Raw genomic sequence first — 20,358 nt, 5'->3', positions numbered from 1 at the left:
CACAAGTCATCAAATAATGATTTTGAAACATAAACGAATTATTAATTCACCCATAAAAGTGGGATAGGAATCACCAAAAATGATTTTGAATCCAAATATATATTGGGTAATTTCAATCCCTTTGAATAATATCAAATAAAAGTTATATATTAATAAGACAATAGTACTCCCAATCATTTACACTCAATAAATATAGTTTTGAAAATTGTAGTCTCCAAAAGGTGAGGCAGGAGAATCACATGGCCATCATCAAAACCCTTCAATTTCTCCTCATCCTTTTCCTTTCCTCTCAAAGTTTTGCCCAAAATGAAGAAGACGACGAAGGAATCAAAAGATCAGATTTTCCAAACCACTTCTTCTTCGGAACTTCCACATCCTCTTACCAGGTACACTCTTCGTCTAATTCCTTCAATCCTTCTATTTCTGAGTCTAAATTTTTCTAGGGTTCAACTTCAAAACTTCGTGTTTGCAGATTGAAGGAGGTTATGTCGAAGATGGAAGGGGAACGAGTAATTGGGATGTTTTTTCTCATATTCCAGGTTAAACCCACTTTCTAGCTAATTATTTCTTATTTTGATTCAAACCCAGTTCTTCGATTTGCCTAAACAAGCTTTTACGGAATTTGCAGGAAATATTAAGAACAGTGACACCGGAGATGTGGCCGACGATCACTACCACCGGTTCATGGTACTATCTCTCTCTCTATTATTTGTAATACTCCGACGAGAAAGAAAAAGAGAAGAGTTCTGAAGGTGATTTCTGGTGTTTGACATTGGCAGGAAGATATTGAAATGATGAGTTCCATGGGGATGAATGCTTATCGATTTTCCATTTCTTGGACCCGAATTTTGCCCAGTCAGTTCTTCTCTCTCTTCACATTTTATTAACAATTCTCTCCAACTTTTGGAGGAAAATTCTTAGTTTTGTTTTAAAAATATTTATGAGTAATGGTGAGGATACTTTGATTTTTTTTTAAACTTGGAAGAACATTTATTGTAATTTTTTTTAAAAAAAAACAATTTACAAAGCTCATAGACTTTTTATAATTCAGCTTTAAAATTATTTGATAAATTACGGCTGATTAAAAATGTCTATTTAGTTTTTAAATGTAAGTTTTCTAAACTTTTTTTATTTAAGGTAATATTAGTAAATAGTAAAGTGAATAATACTGTTGTAAGGTAAAGGTCTTTATTGGAAAATAAAGAAGAAGAAAAAAGGAATATTAATGATTGTATTTTGTAATAATGAAATGATATAGAAGGAAGATTTGGTAAAGTTAATAGAAGAGGGATCGTCTTCTACAACAAAATCATTGACAATTTGTTGCTTAAAGGTACTTCTCCCACTTTTCCTTTTTTTCTTGCCTTCAATTTTTCATTTTAATTTGATTCTCTTTTATATTTCAAAACTAAATTTTCTGTCATCATTTTTTTTTTGTTATGTTATAGTTAAAGTTCGTCATATTTTACTATGTTTACACCATACACATTTTCAATTTATTTAAAATGTGCATTATCAATTGGACTAAAAATTGAATCTCTCACTGAAATTAATTTATTATATCACACCAAACTCAAAATTATTTATTGTATCACAATAAAACCAAGTATTAAATTTCAATGCGGTTTAAAAAAAGATTAAATATATATAGATGTCAATTTGATATCAAGGCTTCGATTCTCTTATATATGGATGGATATACCAATAAAATATCAATATCAATAGGTTTTCTAGCTAATCAAATCATTTACAAAAATATTTAGCCTAATAATTTAATTCATTTTAATCTCTATATCATATATATATATATAGATCTTTTTTAAAAAAATAGAACAAAACGACAAAATATTTACAAGAACAATTTTGAAAACGAAAAAAATCGTCCACGGTAGAAAATTTTGTCATCTAATGCGGGTAATATATTTGAAAAATCATTGTTGAGTATTTGTTTATATTGATTGTGTAAATTTGGGATCATTTTTTTTCTTGATTCTTGTTTAAAAAATATTGTTTCTATTTGGTAGACCATAGTTTTTAATTTTGGAGAGCAAAATCTAAACATTTTCTTAAAGATTGTTTGCTACAAAATGTTTAAATTTGCCTATTTTTTACACTATTTAGACCGAATTTGGAAAGCTAAATCTAAACCATTTTTTAAGGATTCGTAGCTATACAAGATCGTTTAGATTTTCATGATCTTTTATATTTGTTACACGATTTAATGAACAAAATAACAATTTGAAAAAAATTATAAAAAAAATTATTGTATATTTTGTACATGATATTGAACCAAATAAGGATTTGAAAGAAGAATGATGAAAAGAAAGACCGAAAGGAAAGAAGAAAAAAAGATTGCAGAAGAAAGAAGAATGATGAAAAGAAAGACTGAAAGGAAAGAAGAAAAAAAGATTGCAGAAGAAGATAAGAAAGACAATGAAAAGAAAGAATACTCCTGTAGAAAAAAAATCGAAATTGAAAAATCAACAGTATGTTTTAATAGACAGTAAATAATTTTATTGCTTTGTTCTATTTATGAAAGTTAAGCTATCATATAAATCTAATAAGAATTTATATTTGAATGGTGATTGATTGTATATTTTCTTTATATTTATTTATTAACAAAAACATTGATAACTTTTTGTAAGTGAATGCATTAGACACATAATTCAAAATTTGTTTTTTTACACATAAAAATGTTTAAATCAAACATTAATATGGATATATAGTTCTTTACACCAAGTTGTTGTCTCTTCTCTCTTCTATGATTTCAGAACAAAGTGAAGCTAAAATAATATATTCTTAAAATTTTACGTAATAAGAGCTATTAAAGTCTATATATATTGGGTAAATTTTCTGGAGCAAACTTACTCAAACAATTATGGAGTTGTTATAAAATGAAGTCTTTGTTTTTCTCTTTACTTTTTTCTTTTTAACATACATTGGAATTGAAAAAGTTTCTATAGTATTTGAGAAAGAGAAATAAATGGGACAGGCATAGAGCCGTTCGTGACAATTCACCATCACGATCTCCCTGATGAACTTGACAAAAGATATGGAAGTTGGATGAGCTCTCACATGCAGTAATTTCTCTCTTCTTTTTAACTGTGTTGGTTAGAGAATACTATTGATTTTGAACTTTCATACAGTCAACAATTTGGTCTGGAATTTTTTGTTTATAGTTCAATCCATGCACGTTGAATTTGTAACCATCAATCTTTATTAAGTAATAGTTTAGTCATTGATGTTGTGAAAAGTCATAGTTGTTGTATAGTCATTATACTTTACAATTGTGATTTGGTTATGGATAAAATTTCTTTATATGCTATGAAGGCTACTCCGCTACTTAGTAAAAATCGTAACTTAATTTTAATGAATTTATTACCGTACAAGTTGTTGTTTTTGTTAAATTTCAAAGGCTCGAGATATTTGTTAACCATCTATTTTTGTGGACCTAAGATAACATATTTGGGATAATGAAATTGTTTATTTTAGGGAAGATTTTGTGTATTTCGCAAAAATTTGTTTCAAAGAGTTTGGAGATCGAGTGAAGCATTGGATTACTATAAATGAGCCAAATTTGGTGACATTGATGGGTTATATAAAAGGAGTTTACCCACCGGCCCACTGCTCGCCGCCTTTTGGCAACTGTTCTGTTGGGAATTCTGATATTGAGCCTCTCATTGTCATGCACAACATGTTACTTGCCCATGCCAAGGCTGTGTTCATTTATCGTACCCAGTTTCAGGTAACTTTCTTCTCTCGTTCTTTCAATAGACCTGTTTGATATTTTAAGAGGTTAGATATGTTCAATCCTCTAACATAGTGAATTCTTTTAGAAATATTATTTTAATAGAAAAAGATTGATTTTAAAGGTGAAATTTTTTCAACTGAGACCACTAATTTCTCGATTATAGTTTATACTTTATAGAAGTAACAATTTATTTATTATAAAGTATACCAATTATTAGGATGAGAAATCAAACCTCTCATCTTTAGAATGAAAAGTTGTGCAAATTAGTTTTAAACTAAGTTCATGTTAACGTGAATAAACTCTAATAACAAATCTTAAAACCAAACAAAAATCATCGTAACACATCCTCTTAACAAAATTCAATCAGTATTTTCTTCAATTATTTTTAAAATAAGCCTTATTTTCTTTGAATCATTTCTTCATCTGCTAATATAATCATAATCATCCTCTGAATATAATTATTGAAAAAATTCATTTAAAACAAGGTGTATGTTGTAGAAAAAACAAGGTGGATCCATAGGTCTAGTGGCATATTGTCACATGTATGAACCATTAACCAATAATGAGTTTGATCTACAAGCTGTGGACAGAGCCTTGATTTTCAGCTTTGCCTGGTTAGTTTTCTTCTCTCTCTCTCTCTCTCTCTACTTTTACTTTTACTTTACATATTAATACTTCTCAAAAAGGTAACTATAGGTACCTCTATCAAATTTAATTTTTAAACATGAATAGGGTTTACGATCCTATCGTGTATGGAGATTACCCCAAGGAAATGCGAGAAGTTTTTGGAAGTCAACTTCCAAGTTTCTCGAACACGGAGAAAAATATTATAAAAGGAAGTTTGGACTATATTTGTGTCAATCACTATACCACGCTTTATGCAAAAGATTGTCTTCATTCTCCTTGCTCTAATGGTGGAGATCGTCCCATAAAAGGATTTCTTGACACCATGGGATATCGCAATAGTGTTTCCATTGGAGATCCAGTATGCTCTTTTCTCCTCTCAATCTTCTTTTGCTTTCCCATTATTGATTTAAACGTTCATACCTTATGATCTCGCCCGCCTTATTTTGATTTTGTTAAAATTTTAAAAAGTTCTATGTGATTCTTTCTAAGTTTTAAATTCATAATTAAGGTAAAAATGTAATTTAGTCATTAAAATATAAGTGTTAAAATATAAACAATGTAAACATATTATATTAAGGGCAAAAAAGTAATCACAATTTAGTAATTACCATGAAAATGAAAACATATTATACAAACTATATTTAGGGAAGAAAAAGAGTTTTAAAAATTGCATAAAGATTTGTTTAGTAGTAAATGGCAGGATTGTCTACCAACATGAGCGTAATTTAATGATAATTAACATATACTGCCTTAGTTGAAATTAGACATCTTGATCTTTACTTCTCCCGATGTTACACTAGAAAAGCTAAATTACCATTTTATGTAACAGACGGGAATGGACAGGTTCTTCGTTGTTCCAAGAGGTTTGGAAAAAACCATTAACTATATCAACCAAAGGTATCCCAACAAGCCTATCTTTGTCACCGAAAATGGTAAGCTAAGCTAAGTTGAAAGTATATCTTATGTTAAAAATTTTTGTTTTAAATAACAAAAGTTGCTCCATATTGATATTCTTTTAAAGGATATTCTACGCCACCATCTGATGGAAACAAAGTTGAAGATATAATAAATGACACGAAACGAGTCAATTTCCACAGGAACTACCTTGCTTCCTTGGTTAGAGCAATGAGGTAAGATAAAGCTTAAATCACACATTTGGTCCATGAGATTTTATTTAATCTCTAAACTAAAAGTTAGAGCAATGAGTATTAGGGAATAAATAGTAAGTTATTATGACATAATGTATAAATGAGATATATTGATGACAGGAATGGTGCTGATGTGAGAGGGTATTTTGTATGGTCCTTAATGGACAACTTGGAATGGATCCATGGATTCAATACAAGGTTTGGGCTCGTGTATGTGGACTTTCAAACACTTGAACGACGGCCCAAACTTTCGGCCCATTGGTTTGCTTCTCTCCTTGGCGGCAACCTACAACACTCTTCGTCCATTCTAAATAAAAATACATTTGATCATCTCATGTATGATTAACAACCTATTTATTTTTGTAATCTATGTGTAACTATGTATGCAAATATATGTCAAAATGAACATAGCTCAACAGCTCAAGGAGATAATGCTTATACTATCAATATTCTAAATAGAGAAAAAAAAAAAAAAAAGTTTGAAGCTTTTTCTCACATGAAAGTTGTTGGATTTCAAGTGCCTCTTAAGGTGGTTTCTATCTTTTTAATTCTCCTTTTTTTTTTCCCTATGCCTCTCATGAATTTCATGGCCTTATCCTTTCATCCAACTCTTTTTCATTTTTCATTTATTTCTTCATTTCTTTTTCTTTATAAGAAAATTTATAGGAAAAAAAAACTCTAGGTTACTTCAATTTGAGCTTTTTCAATCAAACTATGTACGTTGAAGATGTTGTGTTAAATTTGTAGGAATGTGTCGTCTTATTTTTTCTTTGAATAGGAAAACAAACAGGGCTAAGTACACCTAAGCCTCCTTTTCGTACAAAACATAGCAAAATTCATCTAACTCTCTCTAATCTATATAAGTTTCTTTTGCTTTATTTTGTAAATAGTTTCATTTTTTTTTGTATGTTCATAACAATTCTCCTATTTTCATTTCATTGGAAAACGAGAAATATTTATATTTATTAATTTAAGTATTTTTTTAAAAAATATTTACAAACTAAAAAAATTATTAATTACAACAAACATTTTCTTTTTTAAAAATATTTACAAATATAATAAAATTTATTAACGAATAAAATCTTATCACTAATAAACCATATAGTAAATATTAGTCTATCATTAATAAAACAGGAGACAGTATGAGTTATATTTGTTTAAAAATATTACTACATACTTAATAACCATTCCATAAATTGCTATATACATATATATGTATATCCCAGATATATATATATATTTGATTGGGAGTTAGACGGAGAAATGTAATATGTTGAGACCTAATAAATGTAGGGTTTATTAAAGAAGATTTAATATAAATGAATGGATATTTGGATGCTTCAAATCAAGGCCAGCTAATATCCCTTTTTATTTATTTATTATTTTTTTAAAAATTTTGGGTTGTCACCAATTAATTTGTTAATAAAACAACAATAAAAGTATAATAATAATAATAATAATAATTATTATTATTATTATGCAACTACACTTTATTAATCTAATTTAATTTTGGATAAAGTAGGTGCCAATAACTTAATCTTTTGCACAATTAATTACATTTACATTTCTTTAGGTTAACCCCTTCTCTTTCAGCTCACTTTTAATTACCATACTTTTATTTTCTTCATTTGGTTCAAAACTTTTATAACTAATAGATTTTTTAAAAAATATAACAAACCTATAAAATATTTCCATTAGAAAATATAAAAATATATTCTAGTTAAACAATCATTATTAAATGAAAAAAGTTTGGAAAAAAAAAAAAAAGAAGAATTTATGTTTTTGATATAATCCGAAAAAAAGGAAGATGATAAATAAAGGGTTGGTACAATTTCATGTCATTATCTTATAATGCAAATTGGATGGGTCATTGTTAAGTTTAGGTATAATGTAAGAGTCATCAAGACAAATTGTCACAATAATCCAGCTAATTTAAGGTCCATTGTTCCACTCTTTTAACTCTATTATAACAATATATATATGTGTATGTGTGTGTATTTAACCCTTTTTGTTTATTCTTCTCCATTTAATATATAACATTATCTCTTCATTTAAGTTTCTCAATTGCAATTTAATCCATAATTTACTTCCATTCATTCATTTTCATATCAAGTTGAATGCAGTAACAATTTAGTCTAACTATTTTTAGTTTTTGTAACGATCTTTCCTTTTATAACAAAACAAACACTCACAAGAATTGACGTAGTTATAATTCATCTCAATGAAACTATACGTTGTAAGGATAAATCTACAAAATAGAAACTCGATGAGTTGTGGATCTCACTTTCCTTTAAGACATTTTCGCCATTTTGCTCGACATGCAAATAGTTCTAATATTGTCCAATCGTTTTCGGAATAAGACAACACTCTAATAGATACTACCCCGAAAGTCAAAACAGAATAAAGTAGAAAAGAAAAGAATAGTTTTTATTTTCGATTTGATGTTTTCAAATGAGAATCGAAATGGGATATATAGTGGAGGAAATGTAACGTTGGTAACAGTTCAATTGTTGAAGATTAATTGGGTCATTGACAAAGCCACATTTGCCTATCTGCTCACTCTCTTTAAAACTTGGATACCCGTTTGAAGTCCAAACCCATGATTCAAAGTATGAGATTAAATTTCATTAACGATTTGTGAATAAGGAATATGTTGGAATTTGCTCAATCATCCTTCTCATACTCAACACAATGATCTCCTCCACGAAGTGTACTCACAATCCTAAATGCAATAGACTTCTTCTTCCTCCTTCAATAGCCATGGTTGGTTGGTGCCAAAGACATCAAACTCCCACGTCCATCGAATCAAAACCTCAAGATTCAACAATCTTTAACACATCGATTACGACCTACAACTTCACAAACCAAACTGTCAACTTTCTAATAATTGAAATCCCATTTAAATGGTCCATCAAATAAATTCATATAATTAATTTGTCCATTTAAACAATATATCTTTATACATAAAAAAAATAACAACAATATATATATATATGGAGTTTGAGTTATCAAAATTTATTCAAAAAGGGATAATTTTTTAAGGCTATGCTTCTATTGACAAAATTAATAAGATACGGAAATGACATAATCTTAGTCTTAGTTGTTTTCTCACATAATATTAATTTAACTAAACTTTGTTTCTTTCTCTAAAATATTATATTTCTTTCTTTAATAGAAGTACACATACAAATGTGGTAGAAATCTTACAACTTCATTAAAATTTCACAATCTTTTATAATTGCATGCCTTTTGAAAAGTTACGAGAATTAGGAAATACGATTTTTTTTTTGTCTGTAAGAGATAAAAAAATCATTTATTCAAAATAAAAACAACTTTTTGTCAACAAAACAATAGTTAAAATGATATAAAAACGTGTCTTACCAATTTCGTGTGGTAATAGCGATGTTCTGATTTTAAGGGCATATCGACATCAATGGAGATTTAGAAAAATTTTATGGAATTTGCATGATGTGTATACGGAGTTACTCAAACTTTGATTGTGGCTTAATTGAACTATGATTGATCATTTTTAATGACAACATTTAGATTTTTATCGTAAATATTGATACAAGTGAAGAAAACTATTTACAAATATCGAAGCCATGGTAAACACCAAAATTTTCTACTTATTACGTAAGTAATGAATTTTTTAGTGTCAATTCTTGGAGTGTACTTTTAGTTCAAAATTTAGATGGAAAACTTTCACAGCAAATAGGAGTTGAGATATTTAGGTTTGGTCTTTTTCTTAAAGAAAAAATAATTTAGATTTAGTTTGACAAAGGATGAAGTTTAAGAAATAAAAACTTCAATTTTTATTTTTTTTTGAAAGGAAACAAAAGAAGAAGAAAAAAATCCATTTTGATTTAATTGTCCAATATGATTGCGACATTTTATCTAATTCAATTAGAAAATCTCATTAAGCATAATAAAGTGTTGATTAATTATACCATCAGACCAATATCACAAATCAATTATGATTTCAGATTATTTAATCATTTGTTGTGTCTATAGTTTGTTGCAACTAATTACAACTTTATTTCTAATTTAATTACTCCTAATTAAGTGCAAGCAATCAAAACATATTTAATTTAATTCATCATATATTAACTATAAATATATGATGTTTGATTATAATTTATCAAGTTTGCTTGAAATCACTATAACCAACCACTATATGTATGTAAATGTGTATAATCATGATTGATACTAAGTAGTTATTTTGTTAGAAGTTTTGTTATTTAAAATAAGTTGTTATTATACCTTTTTAACAATGGTACAATATAAGAACAACAGGAGGATGTAAAAAGTATTTTTATAAATGTGTAAGTTATGAAAAATTAATTTAAAAGCACTTTCATTATGTTGAATATTTTTGGTTCTTTTGGCATATGGTGGATCTAACTAATTCTTAAAGTTAGAAATAATCGATACAGTTGTTGATTTAAGATGAACAATTTAAATGGTCGAATTGATGATAGCAACATTAGTGCAGTGGAAATTACAAGTAGTTGTTAGTCTACAAGTGGTAAAATTTGGATCATTCCTACAAAAATCTCAACCTTTTATCAGTATTTTAGAGTAGATGGACAACTATTATCATCATCATCTTTATCTTCACCTCAATCTCAAAGCTCTGAAACAGTAGTGTTGTAGAAGAAAGCTGAAAACCTTTAAAACCCTTTTTTTTTTCTCCCTCTTTGAAATGAAATCATAGCTGCCTGAAAATCTAAGCTTGCGGTTGGTGCTTGCTTCTTTGATTATTCTTTGGCCACTTCTTCACTCTTCTTTCTCTCTGAATCTTGCTATGAAAATGACAAAGTAAAGAAAGAAGGAAAATAAGAGCACTTCAATAAAGCTTCCTTTTTCAACTTCCTCTCTGTGTTAGCCCCACCATCGCCATTTCTGTTTTTGTCCCTGAAAGCATTGGTTAGAACCGCCCCCTTCGAATCATTGTTTCAGATAAAGAGTGGAATTCAATTACCCAAGAGTTCAATTGGGAATTTTTTTTTGTGGGTAAGTGAAGAAGAACTACGAATTTGTCGGCAATTTCACATGGACCCACTTTTTTCAATAATGGACTAAAAAAATCCTTCTTCTTCTCATTCTCTCTGCTCTTCACTCTCTTTCCCATGTGCCAGCTCTATCGATTCTGCTGGCGATTATACATTCTTTTCTATTCTCTACTCTCTCTCTCTCTCTCTCTGTTTCAACTCTTCCATGTGGAGATTCCAGTGAAACATTGTAACGAGTGTCTACTGTTCGATGAATGGGTTGTTGAGGCTATGACCCATTTGTGAAATAATCCTTCTCCCTTGATTTTTCTCTTCTCTCTGTTTTTTTTTTTAGTTGAGGGGGTTTTCATGGATCCTCGTACCCGTTTGGATCATGCTTTGTTTCAGCTCACTCCCACTAGAACCAGGTTGATTTTTCTGGGGTTTTTGAGATTTTTTTCTTGTTTTTGTATCTGGGTTTTGTTTTGATTTTGGTGTTGTTTGTTTGTTTGTTGAAGATGTGAATTGGTTATCTCTGCCAATGGAGGTGCCACAGAGAAACTGGCATCTGGGCTTCTTCAGCCATTTCTCTCCCACCTCAAATGTGCTAAAGATCAGATTTCTAAAGGGGGTTACTCCATTACTCTTCGCCCAGTTTCAGGATCAAACGCTTCCTGGTTCACTAAGGGAACTCTTCAGAGGTCATTTCTTTCTTCTCTTCAACTCTGCTTCATTGTCTCATTGTGGATTCAGTTTAGAAGATTATTAGAATTTGAAGTCAGAGAGTTTTAGTGTGCTGGATCCAAGCTTTGGCTGGTTTGTCATTTGCATAATCTCACTCTGTTGGGGATTTGTTGTTACAGATTCGTGAGATTTGTTAGCACGCCAGAGGTTCTTGAGAGATTTGTTACTACAGAGAAGGAGATTGTACAGATCGAGAATTCTATGTCCACAGATGCGGATGGTAATGCTTAGGATTTCTCATTTCTGTTTAGTTGTTTTCTTGGTTTGTTGGCTTTGTAAATTGTGGTTCCTGCAATGACCTTGTCCTTTATACTTCAAATATTAACTGAAGCTATTTAGTTTTTCTGCAATTTTGGGATATAGGACTATAGATTCTTTGGATTACTATGCTTGATGCATCTTATGGTCTTTGACGTCCAATTTACAGGAAACACGACAGCTGCCGATTGGAACTCAAAAAGATCTAGCCCCACCGTGAAGGTAAGTCGTCTGTTTTGTCATTTCCCTGGAGATGTAATGTCTTGTGGATGTTCATGCAATGATATTGGACCTTTTATTGTGATATGGTTGGGGCAAACAGGTGAAGGGTGATTCCGATGAATATAATGACGATGCTGCATCGAAGGAGAATCCCAAGTAATATCAGCATTAATGTGTTAAATTTAATAAATGTATATTCTATAATGTACTGATTTTTCAGTAATGGGTAATCTACAGAATCCGTCTTCAACGTGTTCTGGAGACTCGAAAGGCAGTGCTGCACAAGGAGCAAGCAATGGCTTATGCCCGTGCTTTAGTTGCAGGATATGAGCTGGATCATATTGATGATCTTATATCTTTTGCTGATGCTTTTGGAGCTTCACGTTTGAGGTATTTATTTTGGCATTCGTGGGTTTGATTGGCCAAAATAACGTATCTTTTGATGAGATGACAAGGAAATGTAGGCTTTTTTGTCCATCTGTTCAGCATTAAACAAGTATATTATTGAATGAGTAAACAACAAGTTGACGAGCTTGTATTTTGGCTCATATTTCTATAACCATGTTATCTTTTGACAAAGATAGTACTTGTCATCTTGAACAAAAGCTCGTATTTGAATGATGAATAGAACATCAAGCCAATCCACTATTAGGATTTATGATAAGTAGATTTCGTTTTTTACCTTTTAAACTTTTACTTATTTGGTGTTTAAGTTGGTTTCTGCCATTTCTCTTTTGTTGATAATCTTGAACATATTTACAGTTTCACCTATTATAGTAACTTTGTTGTGTTACTCCTTAAAAAGATGGATTGTTGTCACTTGAGAACATGCACTCAGGATTCATATCTGTTTATTTTCTCAGTCATGGCTTTGCTTTTCCTTTTTTAAGAGAGTATTTGTTTACATATTAGATAAATCATAAGTACTACAATTTTCTTGATTTAGGGAAGCATGTATAAACTTTGTGGACTTATGCAAGCGAAAGAATGAAGATAAGCTCTGGATAGACGAAATAGCGGCTATGCAGGCATTCTCTCAGCCAGCATTTCCTTACTCAGAAACTTCTGGAATCATACTAGCCGGTGAAGACAACGAAACTAGCGGAAATGCTCAAGCATCAAGATCTGATTCGACTGCAAGTCAAGGAAGTTTAGATAACAATCAAGGTATGGTGCATATGAGTTTTCTAATTAGTAAAACCGTGGATATTTAACTTTCGAGGCCTTGATTAACATATACACCATATGCGTGGACATTGTAAATTCAATACATTTTCCCCCTAGGCTGCTGATTATTCTGAAAACTAATTATTGGGTTAGAATTGCTTTCTTATAACAATGAAAAGAAACATGCCTGTGCAAACAGATCTCTGATGGTTGAAATATATGCAGATGGAAGCGTTCTGAAATCAGGACAAATTCCACTATTGAATGGGAAAGCTCAAGTGCCAATGACATGGCCCAATCTTCCTCCTCAGTATATGCACAACTTTCAAGGTCCTTTATATCCTCCATATCAAGGATATCTTATGCCTGGAATGCAGATGCCACCGCCATATTACCCGGGGAGTATGCAATGGCAATCAAATGCTGAAGACTCAAGTATTGCTTCTGATCGAGAACCCAATGGTCGTAGGGCTTCTAAGTCTCATAGGAACAAGAAGAAACTTTCACACAAGGAGGTTCACAGATCTTCAGATCAAGAAGGAACTACAGAGTCCAGTGAATCCAGTGTAGACAGTGAATCAGATGAACAATCTGATGATGATAAAAAGCAATATTCAACGGAAAAGATACGTAAGAAAAAGCATGGAAAGAAATCCTCAAGGACGGTCGTTATACGAAATATCAATTACATAACCTCAAAGAGGAATGGTGAAAAGGGCAGCAACTCAGAGGATGGTTCATCAGATGAGGGTGAATTTATTGATGGGAATTCCATCAAACAACAGGTAGAGGAAGCAGTTGGGACATTGGAGAGAAGACATAAATCAACTGGTCGACACCAAAAGAAACAGAATGGCTATGGAAATTCCGATGGCTTAAATGATTCTGAAGGACAGGAGACCAACCGGGTATCGAACAATTCGGAGGGAGAAAAGATCAGTAGCCCATGGGATGCTTTCCAGTCTCTTCTCATGAGAGAAAAGGAGCCGGATAACTCTGGTGAGCTGTCCTCAGTTCAGAATCAAGACGGCCATTTTACACACAAACCTGAGGGAAGGTCACCAATGCTAAACTTAGAATCCGAGAAAGCACCGAGACAGCGGGAAGTTTCAGGTGATTCTTTCCTTGTGACAGATAGGAATTCAGGTAATGAAGGGAGAACACATATTGAAAACTTTGAAGCTGGTGATATTGCCAACCCAATTAATAGGAGAGGAAGTACATATGAAGAATTATTATTTTCACAAAGAAGTGGAGAATCAGGGAACAATGTGAATTCCACGGTGTCCGATTTTACCAATGTGTCTTCCAGAATGAAAAATCAAAGAGAAGGTGATTGGTTTGTCAGCAATCCAGCTGATAAATCTCAAAATCAGTATCAAAACGGTGGTCCCAGAGTTTACGACACCGACTTCTCTTCAGCAGCTCAAGACCATTTCTACGCAGAGAAAAACAAAAAAGATGTTTTGGGGGATGACTCTTTCATGATTCAGACTCGACCATTAGTAGATGACCAATCTGACTTTCAATCTAGACGAGACATAAGCATGGTGTCAGAAATTGTTGGGGATGCTGAAAATGAGTTTGTCAAACAAGAAACCTCGAAAGATGACAAGGCTGCAAATTTTGGTGTCAGTGAACCAGATGACCTTTACATGATGCTTGATCGAGATATCGCAGCAGATCATACGGTTGCATCTTGGACCCCGGAAATGGACTATGAAAATAATTTTTCGACCTTGGGCAATGGTAAGCACAATGATATTGAAGCCAACGGGGGTGATGATAACGAGTCACCTGGTTTGGAGAAGAACAGTAAAAACAAAGAACCTGGGAGCAAAGTTCCAAGTAAAGACGCAAAATCCAAAGCTTTGGGTGGATCTCTTGTCAAGGGCAAATATGATGTTCAATCAAGAACAAGAAAACCACTTTCTGGAAGCAGAAGTACAGTTCCTAAGAGCAAATTTGAGAAGGTATTTTGATATGAATTCAATCTTCAAATACCGTACACACACATTTACACATTCAGTCGAGGATTTCTTGCCTTTTTACAGTTGCATTCAGTCAAATTTTTCTTGTGAAACCTCCATTTTAGCTTCTACCAAAATGCACACTGCACAGTTACTCTTTAAATCTTTATCTTCTTAAACTTTCTGTTGCTAGAGTTCTGAATTCCATCATATTTTTGGCATAAATATGGTCTCATAAAATTCTCGAGGCAAGTTTTTTCCCCCACTGTTTTTATTTTGGATGTGCAAACTTTTTCACTTTCCTTTTCTCATTTATTGATGTTTTTCTGAGAGAGATCAAGTTAAAGTTAAAATTTTCATTTCTCTTGAGAAAGAAAATGAGCAATAACATGTTCATAGATGGTTTTCAAATTTTAACTACTTTGTTTTGCTTTTCTATGTTTGTCCTAATGTTACAGGAAGAAGAAACCAGAAGGAGATTGGAAGAATTGGCGATTGAACGCCAGAAAAGAATTGCTGAAAGGAGTGCTTCTAGTAAGTTTGGTACTGCGAGTTCTAAGCCTGGTGTCTCTAAGATTGAGAAGCCAAAAAGCCAATCCCAGGTTCAAGATGCCAAGAAGTCACCTAAGCCTGTACTTAGGAGTTCAACCATAGATCGCCTTGCAACTGCTCGTACACCTCAGAAAGTATCTTCAACTCATTCACCATCAGTTCAACCAAATAAGCCAATCTCGAGAGCAAATGGCATTAGGACTCCTACCTCAGCGGAAAAGCTCCCTAACATTGACAGTAAGAACCTTATCTCGAACAAAGTAAAACCTTCCAATTTAAAAAACGGGAACAAGAAATTGAGTAAGGCACTTTCTTCTGATTCTTATGGCCAGACAACAACGGATGGCAAGGAAGACGTAGCAGCATTACGAGCTGAGTCAGAAATACGGAATGCAACTCAACCAATCAACAACATCGAGGATGATATGGAAGATATTAAGGAGGTACACACTACCCATTCAGTCGAGAAAAATGATGAAACTTTTATTACTCAAGGAGATGCATTAGTTGACAGAAGTGGTGATGCTAGTTCAAATGACAAGGTTTTGTCTGTCCCCATCGAAGATAAACTTGAACAAAACCAGTTTAAAGTTGTTGATGATGATGATGATATCAATTTATCTAAAGCACCTATAGTTCTTAGCGAAGAACAAAATATTTCTAATGGTCACAATGAACTTACTCCTGAAAGGATAGTCGATTTTGTGGTTTTGTCCGACAAAGCCTTAGGCCCTTCAGTCTTGAATACTGGAGAAAATGGGGTAGCTGATCATATTTTAGCCACACCCGAAATTTCTGAGATTGAAATCTCAACTCCTCCTCCCTCGAGTAACGAGATGATCTCGGAGTATACAACACACTCCAGGAAGAAATGGATGAGTGATGAAAACTCTCCCAAAGCACCTAAAGGATTTAGAAAGCTGCTCTTTTTCGGACGTAAAACCCGAAACACTTCCACAGATTGATCCTCCATCTCTCTATTCTCTTGTTAATTCAATTCCGTGCTAGCCGATGATTGTCTTGAGTTGTTTGTTGAGATTGAGTTGTTCAGTAAACCATGTTGGATGAACTGCTTAAATTGTTTGATTATTCTGCAGATAATACGTGAGTGATGACTGAGATGAAGCAAATAGATGATCCTTGTTCTTAATAAGGCCATGGATGATGCTGCTGCCATGTTTGGATTTGTGTTGTAATTTAATATTGTTTCATTTTCTTACCCCCTTTTCTATTGGAGTTGTAAAAGGTAAAGTTTCTTTCATTTTTTTTTCCTGAGAGTTATAAAAGGCATTGTTTCCTTATTCAGTTTGTATAATGTTATACAGTGTAATAATTGTAATTTCTGTTCATAATTATGTCTGTAATTCAAACAAAATAATGACTTTTGAACTGCATTCTTTCCTTTCTTGTTTTCTCCTCCTAACTGCTTTTGTTTCTTTGTTAAAAAAGATTGAAATAAATAAAAAGATGAAACACCCTTTCATTTAGGAATTATGTTAATAATTTTACGCTTCCATAAACCAAACACATCTTACTAAATCAGTCCACAAGTCAGAATCTAGGGGCAACTTACCTAACTTCTGTACATAATTATGTTATCTTACATTATTTATGTTTTTGTCCATAGGATTGAGAGGTGCACAAAATATATACTATCTAATTCTGAAAGTGCATATGCAATATGGAGTTTGACATCCTCTCCAATATTAAAATTATTCTCTCCTCCCCTTTTGTCTGTTAAAGTAACCAGCATACTGTTTACATTTTGTTTACTCATCTTTAACTATCAAATTCTTAATAAATTACAATATATCTTAGTTATTTTATTCTTTCCGAAGATAGGATGATAGATACGATAATCTCTGTTTTGTACATGAAAGCATCCACTGTATGACAAGAGTTTAGTGGTTTTGTGAGTAAAAAGATACTGTAGTCTCTTCCATTTGAATGAATAGTTTTGTTTATTATCTAAAACTTTTCCACTTAAAACGATGGTATTTGGGAAACGCGAGAGGACTAAATTTAAGAATTTGAAAGGTTCAAAACAGAGGGATAGATGAAGACATAAGTCTTGAGTGAAGTGTATTATTATTAATATTATGTAAAACAGCAAAACAAAACATCCTCCAAGGATCTAGATCTAGACATGACTGGACCCACACAGGGTTTTTAGTAATAATACGATGAGATGGCATGGTGTGATTGGATGATTGGTAATATCAAGTGATCTGTGTACAGACTGTATTACATAGACAAAACTGCACTCAGCACTGTGTGTTATGTCATGCTGTTTTCTTTGAATCCCAACCGTTGATTTGATAAGAGAAAGAAGTAATGTAAGGCATTGGATTTTTGGTTTGCGTTTCTTTGAGGACATAATTGGAAATGAAGAAAGAAAGGTGGTGAGCTTTTAATTGTTGTGGAAGCATCTCTTTCCTTCTCTCTTACACTATCATTTTCATTTTCCCCCCACCGACAGTCAGGTGACGCATCTAATTCTCCCCCTCTCAATTTCCCATTTTACCCTTCTCTTTTTTCTTCCTTTTCTTTTTATTTTCTAAACATGGTGGGTGAAACTTACACTTGTGTTTATTTTGTAATGATATATATCTAATCTAATTAAGGTATCCAAGCATCATCTTTGATATCATTCACAAACACAAAATCTTTTGGCTTGGTTGGAACATAATACACTTGAAAGCTCAGTTTTTTATTTTGGTTGATTAAATTAATTGTAGAGATCAAACTTTTGAAATTTCGACACAATATGGGCATAATGGGGATTTGGGTAACGAAAGATGTTGAGAAGTTCCTTTCTCTTTCTAATTTTTTTTTTGCTTCTTCTTCACTGTTTTCATTTTCAACACTGCAGAGCTTCCTCTCTGTTACTCATATAAACCCCAACCAGAAGAGAGAGACAGTACACAGAGAAACATTGCTGAATCTGCTCGACAATTGAGTAGAAAACAGATAACAGAGCCAGATCTGGGGGAAATTAAGCTTTTGAAGTAGAAGCACACAATTTCCTCAATCAATGGCTTCCAAATTGATTCTGATTATAGTTTTTGTTCTTGATATCATTGCTTTTGGCCTGGCTGTTGCCGCTGAGCAAAGAAGAAGCACTGTAAGCTTCAGTTTCTCTCTCTCTCTCTCTCTCATTCCATTGTCGTTTTCTTTTGTGCTTTTTACTGCAAATTTTGTCGATTTGGGGTTCTTTGCTTCCTGGGTCTGTTTTATTTCTCTGATTCTGTTTGTGGGTCGTTCCGAGTTTGCTGAAATTTGTATGGAAAATCGAGAATAGATGACAGAAGAATCTTGGCTTTTCTGAGTTTTTCTTACCTATCCTAACAATGGGTTTTAGGTTTCTGCTTTAAATTTTTAGTTTTTCATTGTTGATGAATGCGGTATTAGTCCATTTCCATTCATTAGGGTTCATAATTGTCGTTTAGTAGTTACAAAGCAGGAAAATGGAAAATGATAATCTATTGGTATTAATATTATGCAAGTACAATCATAATGTGAAGAGAAATGGTGAGAAGATTATTGATATTTTCATTATTTGAAGCAAACTAACCATGAATGTAATTCATTAGTCACTGTTTTTTGGCTTTTCCAAGATGTAATTCTGAACTGTTCTTAAGTGAAATAGAAGGGAACTTCCATAGATTTCTCTGTTTCTTACTAAGCACACTAATTCGAAAAGGTGAGGCGTTTGCAATCGATCTAGACAATGGTAAAATTGAGATAGCTCTTCTCTTGTGTTTCCACCATCTCCCACTCATTCCTATCTCCATGAATCTGATCTTGCTGATAAGCTGTATCAAAGGGAAGCCTGTATATTTGAACAAGCAAAGTCGATAACTTGTTTTGTTCTGTACCCTTTTGGCTTCTTCTTTACTTAACAGATCAAATAGTTGGTTTCAACTGATTAGTAATGCCTATATGATAATGGTACATTGATTTTGAGTGGTGTTGGTAAATTTATTTGCAAATTGGTTGATTGTTAAGAATTAATCGCATTGTGTAAAAATTGTTTGATAACAGGCTAACGTCGTGCAAGATAAAGAAAAGGAATACAACTATTGTGTGTATGATTCTGACATCTCGACAGGCTATGGAGTTGGTGCTTTTCTACTTCTCATGGCCAGCCAGACCCTCATAATGGCAGCTAGCCGATGCTTTTGCTGTGGAAAGTCGTTAAGTCCTGGAGGTTCAAGGGCATGGGCTGTTATCCTATTCATAATCTGCTGGTAAGTGATGAACCTATTTGTGATCTTCACTCCACCAGTTTAGCCTTGAGCAGAAAACTTGAAACTAAAGGATCTTAACCCAATACACACACAATCTTGCAGGGTGTTTTTCTTCATTGCCGAAGTTTGCTTGTTTGCGGGTTCAGTAAGGAACGCATACCACACCAAATACCGAACCATGTTCGGTGACAATCCTCCATCATGCCAAACTTTGAGGAAGGGAGTTTTCGGCGCTGGTGCAGCATTCATTTTCCTCAATGCGATTGTATCAGAACTCTACTATGTATTCTACTCGAAGGCGAGAGAAAGCTTTCTTCCATACGGCGGAGAAACTGGCGTCGGCATGGGAACCTACAAATGAGTGAATGTTTAGTCAAGCTTAATAGTTTACGCCTAAGCTTCCATCAATGTTCCCAGATCGATTTTGAGATAATTTTACATATCAACTACTGGTTTTAGTTAGGAGGAAATGAATGTGAGTATCATAATTTTTAGTGTGTAGTTCTTTTAACCAGGGCTGCTGGGCCTGTTCTTTTTCATATTGGGTGGATTGTTACATTTGTATTGACAATAAGAGACTTCCTATGGATAGTTGTATTTTTTTATGAGACCTCAGTGACATATATGTTCTTGTGATTTCCATTTTGATGAATGAGTACTTGATAATATTCCAGAAAA

At 32.6% G+C, this 20,358-nt stretch overlaps 3 protein-coding genes across 7 annotated transcripts; all 3 read left to right on the top strand.

Annotated features, from left to right (window-relative positions):
- The first annotated feature begins 193 nt into the window (after positions 1-193).
- LOC101220587 (beta-glucosidase 18) lies at positions 194-6,023 on the top strand. The gene is made up of 12 exons (XM_004141318.3): positions 194-386; positions 473-539; positions 629-687; positions 780-855; positions 1,259-1,333; positions 2,993-3,080; positions 3,493-3,745; positions 4,250-4,365; positions 4,484-4,736; positions 5,208-5,310; positions 5,400-5,508; positions 5,647-6,023. Exons 1-12 carry the CDS (start codon positions 240-242, stop codon positions 5,870-5,872), a joined length of 1,572 nt encoding a protein of 523 aa, XP_004141366.1. The 5' UTR covers positions 194-239; the 3' UTR covers positions 5,873-6,023.
- Positions 6,024-10,154: 4,131 nt separating this feature from the next.
- Positions 10,155-16,832, top strand: LOC101209039 (COP1-interacting protein 7). Of its 4 annotated transcripts, XR_969337.2 has the most exons (11): positions 10,161-10,945; positions 11,036-11,218; positions 11,381-11,481; positions 11,689-11,741; positions 11,842-11,897; positions 11,979-12,131; positions 12,688-12,908; positions 13,134-14,881; positions 15,337-15,667; positions 15,763-15,873; positions 16,528-16,832. XR_969337.2 is itself a non-coding variant. In XM_011655778.2 (10 exons), the coding sequence occupies exons 1-10, from the start codon at positions 10,887-10,889 to the stop codon at positions 16,540-16,542; spliced, it is 3,126 nt and encodes a 1,041-aa protein (XP_011654080.1). In that variant the 5' UTR covers positions 10,156-10,886; the 3' UTR covers positions 16,543-16,832. The 4 variants fall into 4 exon arrangements, 3 of the variants coding, with proteins under 3 accessions (XP_011654079.1, XP_011654080.1, XP_004141235.1); XM_011655778.2 differs by having other exon boundaries at positions 10,156-10,945; positions 15,337-15,873; XM_004141187.3 differs by lacking the exon at positions 16,528-16,832 and having other exon boundaries at positions 15,763-16,120.
- Positions 16,833-17,798: 966 nt separating this feature from the next.
- Positions 17,799-20,358, top strand: LOC101208795. Of its 2 annotated transcripts, none has more exons than XM_031884360.1 (4): positions 17,799-17,913; positions 18,303-18,554; positions 19,475-19,680; positions 19,783-20,358. In XM_031884360.1, exons 2-4 carry the CDS (start codon positions 18,465-18,467, stop codon positions 20,039-20,041), a joined length of 555 nt encoding a protein of 184 aa, XP_031740220.1. In that variant the 5' UTR covers positions 17,799-17,913; positions 18,303-18,464; the 3' UTR covers positions 20,042-20,358. The 2 variants fall into 2 exon arrangements, with proteins under 2 accessions (XP_031740220.1, XP_031740219.1); XM_031884359.1 differs by lacking the exon at positions 17,799-17,913 and adding an exon at positions 18,200-18,218 and having other exon boundaries at positions 19,783-20,277.

The sequence above is a fragment of the Cucumis sativus genome, chromosome 4 (genome assembly GCF_000004075.3).
Source record: "Cucumis sativus cultivar 9930 chromosome 4, Cucumber_9930_V3, whole genome shotgun sequence".
Taxonomy (NCBI): Eukaryota; Viridiplantae; Streptophyta; class Magnoliopsida; order Cucurbitales; family Cucurbitaceae; genus Cucumis; species Cucumis sativus.
The sequence above is the reverse complement of the archived record's forward strand: the minus strand, read 5'-3'. Positions and strand labels throughout refer to the sequence as shown.

What these genes read in the sequence shown, in the direction of transcription:
- LOC101209039 (XM_011655777.2), top strand. Translation starts at nt 10,887, where the DNA reads ATGGATCCTCGTACCCGTTTGGATCATGCTTTGTTTCAGCTCACTCCC. An exon ending in CTCACTCCCACTAGAACCAG is followed by an intron (nt 10,946 to 11,035) that starts GTTGATTTTTCT and finishes TGTTTGTTGAAG; the next exon opens with ATGTGAATTGGTTATCTCTG. An exon ending in GATCTAGCCCCACCGTGAAG is followed by an intron (nt 11,742 to 11,841) that starts GTAAGTCGTCTG and finishes TGGGGCAAACAG; the next exon opens with GTGAAGGGTGATTCCGATGA.
- LOC101220587 (XM_004141318.3), top strand. Translation starts at nt 240, where the DNA reads ATGGCCATCATCAAAACCCTTCAATTTCTCCTCATCCTTTTCCTTTCC. An exon ending in TGACAATTTGTTGCTTAAAG is followed by an intron (nt 1,334 to 2,992) that starts GTACTTCTCCCA and finishes TAAATGGGACAG; the next exon opens with GCATAGAGCCGTTCGTGACA. An exon ending in GTGTTTCCATTGGAGATCCA is followed by an intron (nt 4,737 to 5,207) that starts GTATGCTCTTTT and finishes TTTATGTAACAG; the next exon opens with ACGGGAATGGACAGGTTCTT.
- LOC101208795 (XM_031884360.1), top strand. Translation starts at nt 18,465, where the DNA reads ATGGCTTCCAAATTGATTCTGATTATAGTTTTTGTTCTTGATATCATT. An exon ending in CTGAGCAAAGAAGAAGCACT is followed by an intron (nt 18,555 to 19,474) that starts GTAAGCTTCAGT and finishes GTTTGATAACAG; the next exon opens with GCTAACGTCGTGCAAGATAA. An exon ending in ATCCTATTCATAATCTGCTG is followed by an intron (nt 19,681 to 19,782) that starts GTAAGTGATGAA and finishes ACAATCTTGCAG; the next exon opens with GGTGTTTTTCTTCATTGCCG.